General features: G+C 43.6%; 1 protein-coding gene across 1 annotated transcript; it reads right to left on the reverse strand.

Annotated features, from left to right (window-relative positions):
* Window positions 1-1,530: 1,530 nt before the first annotated feature.
* On the reverse strand, window positions 1,531-8,811 carry LOC117760090 (regulator of G-protein signaling 8-like). Its single transcript, XM_034582847.1, has 5 exons — window positions 8,684-8,811; window positions 5,091-5,167; window positions 4,860-4,918; window positions 2,499-2,665; window positions 1,531-2,226 (listed from the first exon to the last, which is right to left on the reverse strand). Coding segments are annotated over exons 2-5 (396 nt in total). The 5' UTR covers window positions 5,093-5,167; window positions 8,684-8,811; the 3' UTR covers window positions 1,531-2,058.
* Between the last annotated feature and the right edge of the window lie 5,110 nt (window positions 8,812-13,921).

Genomic DNA, 13,921 nt, shown 5'->3' on the forward strand with positions numbered 1-13,921 from the left:
TAGTTTGGTCGATGTCCCATCTGCTAACATGGAGGAGGAAGATCCAGATGATTTGGCTCCATCTTTATTTACTCTATCTATTTTCACAACATCGCTCTACAGCACTCCTAGTGGTCAAAAAACTACACTCAGCAACTTGACGCTGTCGTATTTTATGTGATCTTATAAAATGTTGATGAAAACTAAGATAAATATTTATAACAGGTTTATTTAACTGGGTTGCAGCTTCTCTCTCTGAGTCTCTGACACAAATACACTTGTAGCTCTAAGGGATGAAGCTCAAAGAGAAACACTCGTGTCCTCAGATCAGGAAATATGAGAGAAAGTTCCACACTAATCACTTCTTTAATCTTTAAAGCTCAGTATTAACACACAGGAGTTCTGCCACAGGAGGAGTTGATGTCTGGGAGTTTCTGTGATGAGAGAGAGAACCCGTCTCATCTCCCACCCACAGTGAACTCCTCCACTCGTGTGTCCCTGAGCCCAAAGTCGTGGGGAGTTGTCTCTGCCTCTCCTGCTCAGGTGACGTGGACCATGCTGGGGCTTCTCTGCCTCCGAGCCCTCCCCCTGTTCATCCTTCCTCCCTCCTCTCCGTCCTGCCGAGTGTCCTCCCTTCAATCATGTCCCACTTCCCTGCCTCGCACCTTCCCCCCCTCCGTCCTCTACAACCTTCCCTCCGATGTTTGTGCTCAGACCTAATTTCCTTCTTCACTCCTTCCTTTCCTCTCTCCGTTTCCTTCTGCCTCTGCTAATACCCTCACCTCCCACACCTCTCGACTTGTTCCATCTCATTGTCCCTCTCTACAAATCCTTCCTTTTCTCATTACTGACTCGCTCCTTTCCCTTTTCTCTCCACTCTTAATACTCCTGCCTCCCTGGCTTTTTATGTGTCCGCTCTCTCCCTCTCCCTGGTTATTTTCATCCAACGTCTGAAGCTATTTTTCAAATCACAGACTTTCCTTCTTCTTTCCCAACTTCTTGACCTTCTCTGTCCTATCCTACCCTCCTCTATGTCCTATCCTACCTTACCTGACCCTATGTCATACCCTATCCTACAGTATCTATTGTATCATATCCTACTCTATCCTATGTCGTGCCCTATCCTACTCTATCCTAAGTCCTACCCTGTGTCCTATCCTATCCTATCCTATGACATACCCTATCACTCCTGGCTGTGGCCTTGACCCTAAAACATTCAAAATATTACAAATCATCACTCAAAACATCAGAACTACTTTTAATGTTTGATTAATGATGTGTATTTCTAGTTATTTGCTTTTACTCACTTTCTGATTGTACCTAGGAATTATAAGTATCATTAGTAAATATAGACGCAGAACTAATCCCTGAAAAATGGAGAAATTCAGTGGGATTTTTCCTGATGTTTGATCAGTTGCTCATAAATTGAGACACTGACACTGACACACACACCCACACCCACACACACACACACACACACACACACACACACACACTCATTAGTTGATCATCAGAAAACAACCACATACAGCCGCTGTAGTTCCGGTCCAACAAACACAAAACACCACAGTTTTAATTGAAGTATTAAACTGAAACAATAAAACTAAACTCACACAGCAGGCAGCGAGACATTCTTTACAGTTGCCGTTATTGTACTGTCGTGTAATATGAATACAACAAAAACAAAGTTAGACTTAATACACTGCTGGTAACAGGTTATTCAGAACAGAATAATAACAGGTTTTTGGTCTTTATCAATACTCGTCTTTCCAAACAAACACATCTTTTCAGAACTTCATGTCGTCTTTTGGCTGAATTACAGGACTTTTCCTATGCTACACACAAAGCAGTCAGAGCCAGAACCAGAACTTGAAAAAAAAGCTGCTTAATACATTATTTTGATAACGTTTGGCTGCGAGATGCCGTCAGTCCTCGCACCGACAGCCGCGTATCTGCGTCCTCTCCTGCTTCCCGTCACAGACGAGCCTCTTTGTTTAAACTGAAATTCTAAGGAGCGCAGTGCAGAGTCAATCATCCGGAGAAGGCGTCGGCCGAGCTTTTTATTCCCTCCAGCTGCTTTCATTGCTGTTCCAGGAGAGCTTGGTAGATTTCTGATTTGAGAAATCGTGGATAACAGTCGTTTTCCATCAGCCTGTATATCAGCCTCTGCGCCCTGTCGAAGCGAGCGGGCCCCGGCTGAGAGAGATTCTCGCTGATTTCCTCTCGCGTCGCACAGTCAATGTTTATCTGTGTTCAGAAAACAGCAACTTTTTATTTCACCCATGAGTCGTTTCTGTCTGGAGACGTTTTTTACATTATGAGAAAGTGCTGCATGCGGAAACAGGGAAAGTAAAAAACCCACGTACGACTGAGCAGAGAAAGCAAAGGTGGCTCATAAACAGGGATGTAGCTGCTCATAGTGGGAAGTGAGTGAAACCGTGCAGCCCGACAATCGGAGCTGATTTAAAATGACACAGGTCTGACTTCTTTCATATTCCTTCGGTTTTCGAGAGCCGTACCTGTCTCAGAGCATCGACCTGCACGAACTCTGTGTAGATCCTCTTGGCAGCTGCCGTCATTTCTGCGTCGCTGGTCATTTTCTTGTAGCACTCGCAGGCCCGCCAAAATAAAAGGTTCTCCTCGCTGTATTCTGTCCGCAGGAAGTCTTCAAACACCAGCTGGCCCACTGCACAGACACACACACAAACACACACACACAGACACACACACCTTGAAACCGGGGCAGTTTCATTTCAAACATTCAACAGAGGTTAAATTATTCTGGAGTAAATTGACCTGGTTCCTTTCCCATAATCCTCGCTTTTTGTCGAGCCAGCAACAAAACATACAACGACAACAGGAAAGGAAAAAGACAGACGTGTAATGAAAGTACAAACAACTCTAAGTGTAATCCCAACCACTGTAAGTACATTCGTTTATTTGTATGTATGCACATTTCACAGGAAATTCAAAGGGCTTCACATAAAGTATCAAATTGTGAAAGCAAAATGAGACAATAGAAAAGAGAGAGAAATATATGTAAGAGGTTGGAGAGTTTAAAAAAAATCAATAAAATGTAATACGAATAAAATAAAAGTTGAGATTTGTTTTTCAGACATATTGATCCTGAATTCCAGAGTTAACTTCCAAGCTCATTTTACTGTAAACATCAACCATTCACTATCTTTACCTCTTATTTTCTAGGGGCTGTGGTGGGGGGGAGGGGGGGGGGGGGGGGTGGAGCAAATCCATAGATTGTATATAAAAACAGACGTAGACTCCGGGTCCAGAAACTCTATTTCTCACTTGATTTATAACGTCAGTAAAAATGTTACTTCTTCAATACGGCATAAGTCTTATTTTGTAAATTATGGTCCCATCTAGAGTCAAATGGACCATAAAGCACCGGGTCCATTGGGGGTGTGGACACTGTGTGATTGACAGCTAGTCGTGCCCAAAAAGTGCAGGGCGCATGTGCTGGCAGTGTCAGTCAGGCTCCACCCCCCCCAAATCTCCAAATATGGTTATTTCTGGTTCCAAAAACCCAAGATGGCGGAGGACAACATGCCAAACGGTTGACATGTGGTAATAGGAGGCGGGGTTCATGCGGTCGCCAGGCCCAACAGATAAAAACCAACCACACTCACAAAGACTCTCCAACTGATATATTTCTGTCGGAAGCTGAAGCACTAAACCCAGAACCTCCTCGCTACCTTCTTTTTTCTAATACTTACTCTGGGTATTTTAAATCACAAGAGCCACCAGCCCTTAGTTAAATGTTATTCAGTTATCTCTCGCTCACATTCTCTCTTCCTCAGCACAGCCCTCGTTAGCTCAAAGAAGTCAGCGAACAAAGCGACGACGCAGCAAACTGCCAGGTTATTGTGACGAATGTCTGGAGGCCCGTTAACTTCAAAACCCTCCACGCCGCCGCCCGGGCGTCCCGACGTGCACCGCCTCCGCGTCGTATAATTGCACGCACCTATAGTCCTTATCTCCTCCTCGCACCCCCTTACCTTTGTTACAGGCCTTTTCACGGCGCTGTGATTCCAGCGCAGGTGTAAAATACTTCTGGGAGCACAATCAAACAGCTAACTGCAAGCACCGGTGTTATTCATACAAATTGCTTTACATAAATCACAGCCGGCGCTCTGACAGTAATTGACAGGAAACAAAATATGTCCAGAGAGCGCGGCGAATCACTCCGGCTCCGCGCCTGAGCCCTCAATCATAACAGAGTCGACTCTTTAAAAATCGCACAAGATGTAAAGGTAAATGCCGTCAGATTGCATCTGCCACATGCGCGACTATTTATCTTCCCCCCCCCCACTGTTTACCAATTTGTCATTTGTGACACCGCATTTCTAACAAAGGGAAATGGAGCAAGTGGGGTGCGGGGGAGAATTTATCTTCCGGGAGGACAGTTAATCTTGATGCTGGAGACACCGGGGCTGAAATATTACAGATCAGCTGAATTCGTTTGAGTAAAGTAATGAGAGAAGAGAGGCAGCGGAAAGGGAGGCAGAGAACCCATCTGTCCCTTTAGTCTTTTTCAAATAGAGGCAGGGGACGTGGTCAGGTGGAAGCCGGAGATATAAATGAAAACGAGCAGGGCTGGAATCGCCCTATCCACACCGGCAGCTCACATCAGGGCCTCTTATCTCGACCGGAGTCAACCCTCCTTTAAATATATCTCCGAACGGATTTGATGAAGCTGAAGGAAGAATATAACCTCCGTCCTCCTAAAGAAGCCCGAGGGCGATTCTACATGATCCGAGGGATTGAGAGAGAGAGAGAGAGAGAGAGAGAGAGAGAGAGAGAGAGAGAGAGAGAGAGAGAGAGAGAGAGAGAGAGAGAGAGAGAGAGAGAGTCAATCTTACTTTTACACTCCAGAAGCTGGTCCAGCGACTCCGCCCACACCGTGACATTGACAGGAGCCCTGCAGAGCGACAGGGTCAGAAAAGTGTAAATCTTCTCAAAAACGTGAGAAATTACTTATTTTTTAAATGTTTATCTATAAATCACATCGGATCGTAGATTGTAAATAAAGATGGACGACATGACAGCTTCTGAAAGTGACATCTAGAGGATTGGAAGTAATGAAAACTCACATATCGGCTGTTACTGGAACACAAGGTATCAGCCGTCAGTGTTTTCCTCCAGAAGTGAGTTCCCCCCCCGACGACACCTACAACAAAACAAAGTGGGAAAATTGCAATTAGGGCGAGTGCTTCTGTACACATGCGTATACACGTACACACACGTGCATACACACTCAGTCACAACACACACACACACACTAACAGACAAATACTTTTACTTGTTATCTTAGTTATTGTATTCCAATTTTTTTGGAAAAACACTATAAAGTTTTGAGATATTGTTTGTAAAGTAAATCTAATCGATATCTTTTATTCTAGCAAATACAATTTTTCCATTTAATTTAAAAGATGTGACAGATCATCACAATGCTCCTGCTCAGCATCTTTATTGTTCGTATGAAAAGATTTTAAAAAATCCACATTTGAAGTGAAAAGTTAGTGGAAAGTAAAAAAAAAAAAGTGAAATCTTGTCCTTTAGCGTTAAAAGCAGAAAGTTAAAGATAAATAAATCACGTTTAATCAAGGTCCTTGGTTACTTTTCAAAGTCACATATACTTAAACGTCCGCCTGTTCTTCTATCTTGGGTTTTTACACGATTTATATTCTGTGGGACTCGCTGAAGCCGCTGTGGGGATTGGCTTCACTAAACTAAGCTGAAAGTCCTATTTCTGTAAATCTAATTGTACCAACGAGTTAGATTTATGTCAACATGGCAGCGAACTGGCTGCATCTTCTTCCCATTACTTCACTTGTTGGAGAATCCTTAAGTGGATGGAATTTTAATGAGCCCAGTGGGTAAAAGTGGGTCGTTGTGGAAGCAGCAGAGATATAAAAACCCAGATAAGAATAAGTCAGAGACGTGAATGTAAAACGAGGAATTACAGGTGAACGAGATTAAACGTGGACGCAAATAAATAGGGAACCGACATCTGCAGTGACGGGCTCTCAGGACGGAGTGATGTGTGCAATGGATGAGAGATACTGAGCGGATTATGTCTATGGAATTTATATCAATATGCATTGTAAACATGCAGGTGCAGCAGCCTCTGTGTAGATAGAGACATATGTTGTTTACATCGCTTAAGTTGTGACTCATCCCCAGAAAATCTGTTGAATGCACATTATTTTTTAGTTTTGAACAGTCGGCTGCATATAGATGGATTTCATTTGTAGGAAAAGTTTAAGGAATACACTTTTTGCAGCCTTGTGTTTGGCAGCATGCATCCAGCGAACACTAAAAATAGTAATAACAATGTTATAATACACTTTTATAGCATAAACAGCTGCTGACGCTGCTTTACAATTAAAAAAACATTAACAGAACAAGTAGTTGCATGACGTGAAGCAGCATGGGATGGATGGATGGACTTTACCGATGTCAAACTGGGGAATTCCTGTGTGACAGCAGCACGTAAGGCAATAAGCAATTTTTAACAATATATATATATATATATATATATATATATAGAGAGAGAGAGAGAGAGAGAGAGAGAGAGAGAGAGGGAGAGAGCAACCATGGGATTTGTTGTATTCACCAGCATTGCTGATAAAACTCTACGCGATGTGACACAGACACGCATCATTATTCACGTTACGCAATGAATAATCAAGATCCATAATGAGAGACCAGTACAAACAGAGCAGGGAGAAAACAGCAGACTGGTTACCAGCATGTTTTTACTTTCGTAATACGTCGTTTTGCCCCAAGAGTTACAGCAGAGAGGCGGAAATCCACGGGTGAAGCCGATGTGTCTCAATAAAAAGGCGATTAAATGAAATTGAACTAATTAAACTGGGGATTTCTCTGGGTTTTAAGTGTTGTTGGAAGTACACAAGTCAACAGAATATCTAACATAAGTCAGGTTGTTTGTAGACGTATCAATGAAGAATTATAACATATTATAAAGAACAAATCAAAGCAAGAAATCATTAAAAAGTTATTTCCAACATGTCGTGGGAGTTTGTTCTGAATCTTTGGTGCTTAAATACAGAAAAGCTGCTTCCTCATCTTCCTCAGATTTAATGTCGGGCACGTTCAGTAAACCAGCGCCGAGCAACGGTCGTCATGTGGAGGTGTTGTCACAAGAAAGGTGTTGTCACAGGAAATATCACAAAACCACAGCTGCTCTTCCCGCTGCTTGTCCCAACTCAGCAGTGAGGAGCAATGTGGGTGCAGCCGAGCACCACTTACCATCAAGGAAGTAACACTGCCCTTGTGTCTCCTCGTTTATTTCTTCACCACAATCAGACAATTACACACATTTATAAGTTGTTGGTGGTATTAAAACTTCTTAATGTACATTGTGCTTCCATAAACTCATCCGGTTTCAACAGGCTCGTTTTTTTAAAGGCTTGTCAGATCTGGACTGACCCCACCCCCGACTCGTCATCAGCACCACAGCCGGCAGGAAGACGGCTCCGGGGCAGAACTGTCCATCCAAAGCAACTGTGAGAGGCGAGTGTCACGCTCTGCTGTGACAGACCTGACTGAGGAGCAGCAGAGTGTGGGAGTGTGAGGACACACACACACACACACACGTCTCAGTGATAAAACACATCTGAGCAGAGTTCACAGACACGAGTGTTCAGAGCAAACACAAACTGCGAGAACAGATTTCCAGTTTTTTTTTCTTGAGAACTGAGTTTCATAGATTGTCGTCCATTTTTGTCTCGTTCTCTTGGGTTTTGTCGAACGATTAAGGTTTCGTTAAAAAACAAAATAAAACTAAAATCGATGTGTTGTGTAGTAATCTGGCCAGTGTGGCTATTAACGATAATGCTAACCATCGCTATGCTCAAGTCTTAGCAATACTATTTTGAGAGGTCTAATTCAGAAAGTAAGTGTGTTTCTAGATACTTGAGTTTTAAGGACATTCATTTTTGCTGTTTCTCTTTTGGCTTTGAACAAGGATGGAGCCGACTGTCCTCGATGAATTAAAACAAACATGAGGATTCCTCAAAAGAGTTTAATATCTGCTTTAAAAAACAAAACAATAATCCAATTGTTCCAAAGTTGAACAAAGCTGGATGAAAACCTCTTCAACAGAAACTTCTGACAGCTTCGGCAGCGCAGCTTTGAACTCTACTTTTAAGCCATGTGTTATCAGAAAGTCCCTCAGAAGTGCGGGACGAGGCATCAGAAGAAAGACCTAATGCAGCCACTCTCTCTTTGCTTGTCCTTTTATGATTGCATCATATAGCAGCGCAGAGAAAATAAAACGCAGCCGGAATAATTCTCGCTCCTCTTTTGGACCTTTTTCATGTTTTGTCAGGGATGGAAATGAGAGCGCGAGCTGCCGGCTCACAGAGCGACACAGAAACACAGAGGGGAGAAACTTCCAACAGAAAGTGCGCGGATCACAGGAGTCCCCATCAGAAACACTTGCACACAAACTCGGCAGATGAGAAGGGAAACCGGCCGCAGAACATACGCCTGTTTTATTTTAGCAACATGCTTTGTGGCGTGGGCGAGATCAGAGGGAGAGCGAGAGAGAGACAGAGTCATTACCGAGGAACAAGGCAGGACGGGAGGGGAGGTAAAACATTCACAATGCTCAATGCTACCAGTTCATCCTAAAATATTCTCGGGAGCTTATACTTACAACATGTGTGTCCCGCTGCCAAAAAAAGACTGGAGAATGTTTCGTAACGCCAAAGTTGTTGTGGGAATCTCTGCTCAACAACACGCAACCGACCCTTATTTTCTCAAGCTTCCCTCTGCTTCCTTGACTCACCCTGCAGGTACAAGCCCGTGCATGTCGAGCTGCAGCGCAGGCCGGCCCCGGGGTTAGCTCAAGTGTCAGCTCTCATTCTTTTACTTTTTTTAAACCTTAAACTTCCACAAACACAAAAACATTTAACTGCAGCTTTTTTCGGGCTGTAAAGACAAAACCCCCCTAATTTGCAGTTTGCTGAAGTTAGAGACCACACGAACCTCACGAGGGTTTAAAGCTCTGGTGCTTCGAGCAAATCATGGGTTTGCAACGCGAAGCAGATGGAGACGGATACACAGCTGTGACTGAACCTGCCCTGGTATCGCTGCTGGAGGCCTCGGCCTCGGTTCGGCTTGGGTTCGGCTCGGGTTCGGATGTCGGCTCTTGAAGATAATCACGCATCTCTGGAGAGAAGCGAAATTCTCAGTTCAGTGAGGAGGGAAACACGTGTTTTAGATTTAGTAATATGAACGTTTTACACCTTTATTGTTTTGTAATTCATTTTCAACGTGATATTTCTGATTAATCAGAGATTTCATAGAGTCTTGGTGTCTTCTTGGTTTTCTCAGCTGTGTCTTGGCCTTGTTTTTCACTTTTAGCCTTGGTCACTCCTCTTACCAATTACAGTCTGTGCTGTGAATCAAGAACATTTATTGACTAAATGAACTTGGTCTCCACAAGCGACGCTGCCTTAAAGGTAACAGGAATATGGGAAGTAGATGAAACAATTTGACGGCGTCTTGAAAACCCTTGGGCAAGGCACCAGGTTTCTGATGTTCAATACATCTGTGATTTTGGATGGTGGCTAAAAGACGCCTTTTTACCTTTCACATTTTTTACAGGAACATTTCACGGGACTTTAGGGGCAACAGCAGAAAGGACCACATCATAAAAATTAAAAAACAAACTGCATATATTGCATACACATAAATAACAGTAGAGAAGAAAAACATTAAATTCAAGGGGCTTTGTTAACGTGAAAATTAAAACCCCTCTGCTCCCATTGTGACATAGTATGAAGCTGCCAGCGCCTTTGGTATAATTTGGAACTGTTATTCCTCTTCGTGAACCATAATTATCATTAATTCCATTGTGATTTTTCATTTTTTAAATTAGATTTTCTGTTCTGGATCAATCTCAAGTCTGAAACAAAGGGGCTATAACTAAGATAGAGGAAAAAAGTTTGGTTTGACAACAGAAAGATGATTCATGGGTTCACTGCCACCTCACTGGTTGGATATAATTATACGTGTAAGTACAGCACGAGGTCAACGTTTAAAAGCTGCAGTTCCAAGAAGATCAATTACGCATTAACGGGATATTTAAGTAGAAAAGTTAATACATTCCCTTATCGAAAGTTGGGCTGAATTGAGGGCGACTGGAATTGGTTGTAGATACTCGAAAAGCGTTTCACCTCTCACCCGGGAGGCTTCTTCAATTTCGACTGACTGGCGCTTCGCCCCAGGTGTTTAACCTCTGCAGGGGCTTTGGTATCTGAGATATTTCTGGTAATACTCGGTTGAATTGTACAATATCAAGAGGCTGTGTGTCGTCTCAAATGTGAGGATGTGGACGTTCTTTACTGCTGCAACCTTAATGTGGGATTCAGGGACATATCAATGGTCTATTTTTACATTCACTCCCTGCTTTGTTGACCTCTAAGTTACGCACACATGCAGTGCTGGGCAGGATTATTCAGCAGTATTCACCTTAATTTATGCCGAAAAGTATTTCCTCTGCATGTTATTGGAACCTATATTTCGTTTGCATGAAAGCAAGGAAGCAATTTGACCCAGTTCACACAGAAGCCCCGTATGCATTGAGCTCTCTGGAGACAAGCGGGAAGCAGATGCTCAGGTATCAGGCAGAGGTGGGGTGCAATGTCCTCATCTAACGTGGAGGGAGAGAGCGACAGAGAGAGAGAGACGGGGAGAAGGATGGGGCTATGAAAATGACTGATGGGAGCACAAATGGCAGAGCTGTGATCGGGAGGAAAGAGGAGAGGAGGGGGGGGGAGTTAATGGAGACGAGGGACAATGCTGACAGCTAAGCGGGGCTACCTGTCCGCCCATCTCTCGTTTCCCCGTCTTGATTTGCAAGTCCTCGATGGGACACTTGTCGGGAGGCCAGCCTGGAAAACAAGAGCAGGTGTCATAAAACACATCTGCGACTGGGATTTGCATCTGTAATGACCCCAGTGGAGATGTTGGGAGTCTGACATTCACAACAAAAACCTGTCAGATACGCACTCGGAGTGGAATTCATCACCAGCCGAGCTGCAACAGATCTGCCGTCCTATCACTTAACAATGATGGAGAACTGCCTTTTTTTGGGGGGTCGTAGCAAATCAATAACATGTTGTTTATCAGGGAGTTTCTGTCATCGTCCGACTGTGTTCACCTGGGATAGAATCACTCGCACATGCTTAATGAGTTAGAGACACAATTTGTGTGCCACGCCTTGTGAATATATGGGACAGATAAGAGTAAGAAGAGACTTCACGAGTGTGAGGGGATTACAGATTCACTCAATCCCAGACTGATCGACTCACATCTCAGCTGCCTCGGTGCCATCGAACGGGTTTAATGCTTCTGACCAGGCACTTAAACCAGTCAGCTGATGTCAAGCTCCACTGAGGTGAGTCTACGAGTGAAATGACCTCTGTCTGATCTCAATACTTCTGCAGTATTACCAGTTCTTGGCCTTTCTGTGTGGAGTTTGCATGTTCTCCTCTTGTCACTGTGGGTTTTTCCAGGTCCTCTTGCTTCCTCCCAGTGTCCAAAGACATGAAGAGTGGGATCAGGTTATTGCTTATATGCTGTTGACCTGTCCTGCCTCTTGCCCATTGTCAGCTAGGATTGGATCCAGCTACTTGTACCCGTAAAGGATAAATGATCTAGATAATGGATGGTTGGTGCAATGTTCATTAATTAAACTATGGCCATGGAACATTTCTAATTGTCTGATAGGCAGCATGGACCTGGTCTCTGTGTAGTTTGCATGTTCTTCCTTCGTCTGCTTGGGTTCCTTTACCAGACCCTGTTGTCTCTGCATGTCGACCTTGTGATGGACAGACGACCTCTCCACGGTGTACCTCGGTTTTTTGCCCTGTGTCAGCTGGGATGGGCTCCAGCCCCCCGGTGACCCTCACAGGATAAGCGGTGTAGTTAATGGATGGATGGATGATCGGTGTCTGACAGCGCCGTACGTTACAGGTCAGTGCTTCTGCTTAACGTGATCCTTACTCTGCTGCAGCAGACCTAATGACGGGTTAAACTTCCTACTAAAAACTTGGGAGTCCGATAATGCTCTGCAAGTTGTCCAAATGTGCCAGAAATAACAGACTGGATTGAGTTCTATGAAAGTTCACTATTGTTTCACCATAAGCAGCCGGTTTATTCTGCAGATGGTTTTAATTTGTTTGCTCATTTGCAGCAGCCAGGAGTTTAATGGAGACTGACTATTGAGGCGACGTTCATCAGGGTTTTGGAAAAATTAGCTAAAGTTTGTCTTTTCTCTGCTCGATGTTTAAATAAACAAGTATTTGCAAATGATAATAAGTTACAAATTCTCCTGTTATAGCTTGTTTCGCTGCCCCCAAGTGACTGGACCGTCTAAATCTATGCAGTTTTAAAGTCCTGGCATTAATGCAAATAGAAACTAAAACACAGTCCCACCCTAATTCAAGATAAAACATCGAGGCAGAGTGGCCGACCTTGGGTTAAGTGAAGGCACCGGGGGCCGCCGTGAGAAATGCATTCATAACCATTACGGCAACATTCAAAGGGAGAACGCTCTTGGTGCATTTCACATTTCAGCTACAGCCAAGGACTTCAAATGTGTTTTTTTGTTGTTGTTGTTGTTTGGTTTTTTTTCGAGTTGTTTGGATGCCTTCCATTCCCACAGCACTCAGATCGGAGCTTTCACTGCGTGTGCGAGCTGCTGAAGGACGTTTCTGCTCGGCCGGCTTGCGAGGTGCACGCCGCGCACTGGGAATGAGCTGCGGATGGGGGGAAAACATCTGTTTAGAAAGTATGGTCTGTCTTAAATAACCCACCTTTGCTTGCGAGACCTTGACAATGAAAGTGTTCATACAAATGTTCATTTACATAAACCATTAATGTAATAAGCCAGGAACAGGCGAAGGCCATTGGAGCGTCGTACGCAGCATAATGACAACCTCAGTTTCACTGCGAGCTATTAAAAAGTTATCTGTGAAAGTACTTCCACATTCAGAAGTTGTTGTCGGTGTGAGTGCAGCTGTGGTTTCTAATACATCACTGTAATATAATGATATTTACAACCTAACACAGGCTCTGCATTGATACCTGCTGTCTGAAGTCACTTTCTCTTTCTTTAAATCAATTGTCTTATGATGTCTGTGCACGTTTTTTAACGGTTACGAGCTCTTTCAGGTAATAACAGCAATGACCTCACGTTGTGACCTCAATAAAGTCAGTGCAGCTCATGCTTACTCAGAAGCAGATGATTGACTACTCTCCACTCATTGGTCTGAGTTTGCTCATCCATCCGCTGGGATTAAATTGACACCTTCACACACAACCGACCCAATGGCGACTCAAAACGCTCAAATATTCATGTTTAATAAAGCACATGGGAGCTTACGAATACAATTTCATATTTTGGGGAAGTTAGTAAGAGAAAATAATGGAATGTTCATCATTTTCTGTTGGAGTTGGAGATGGCCTCCAACTTCTCCAAGTTGGAGGCCATCGTCCTCTGCTAGAAACAGAGGATTGTTCTCTCCCGGTTTCCAGAGATGATCGTAAAACATAATGTAGAATGTTTTTAGAACCTCAAGGTCTGTAACAAGTTTCCGGATGCTGGTGTGGTCTGACCTCAACCAGACCCCAAACCACTGGGCTTAACTGGAACATTTACTGGGTTCCTCTTCCCAAAATCCACTTTACTAATTCAGCTGGAATCTGGTGGAAAGCCTTCGTGAGAGTGTGGATCCTGTGGATCACATCCTCATTAATCTAAACTGGTTGTTATTCTCGTTTGCTCACGTACTTTTGTCTACATCGTGCATCATGTACTTGTTATCGTACTTTTGGTGAAGTTCTCTCCGAGAAGTCAAGGAGAAGGATAAAAAACGGTTGCAGA

Source organism: Hippoglossus hippoglossus, chromosome 4 (genome assembly GCF_009819705.1).
Source record: "Hippoglossus hippoglossus isolate fHipHip1 chromosome 4, fHipHip1.pri, whole genome shotgun sequence".
NCBI lineage: Eukaryota > Metazoa > Chordata > Actinopteri > Pleuronectiformes > Pleuronectidae > Hippoglossus > Hippoglossus hippoglossus.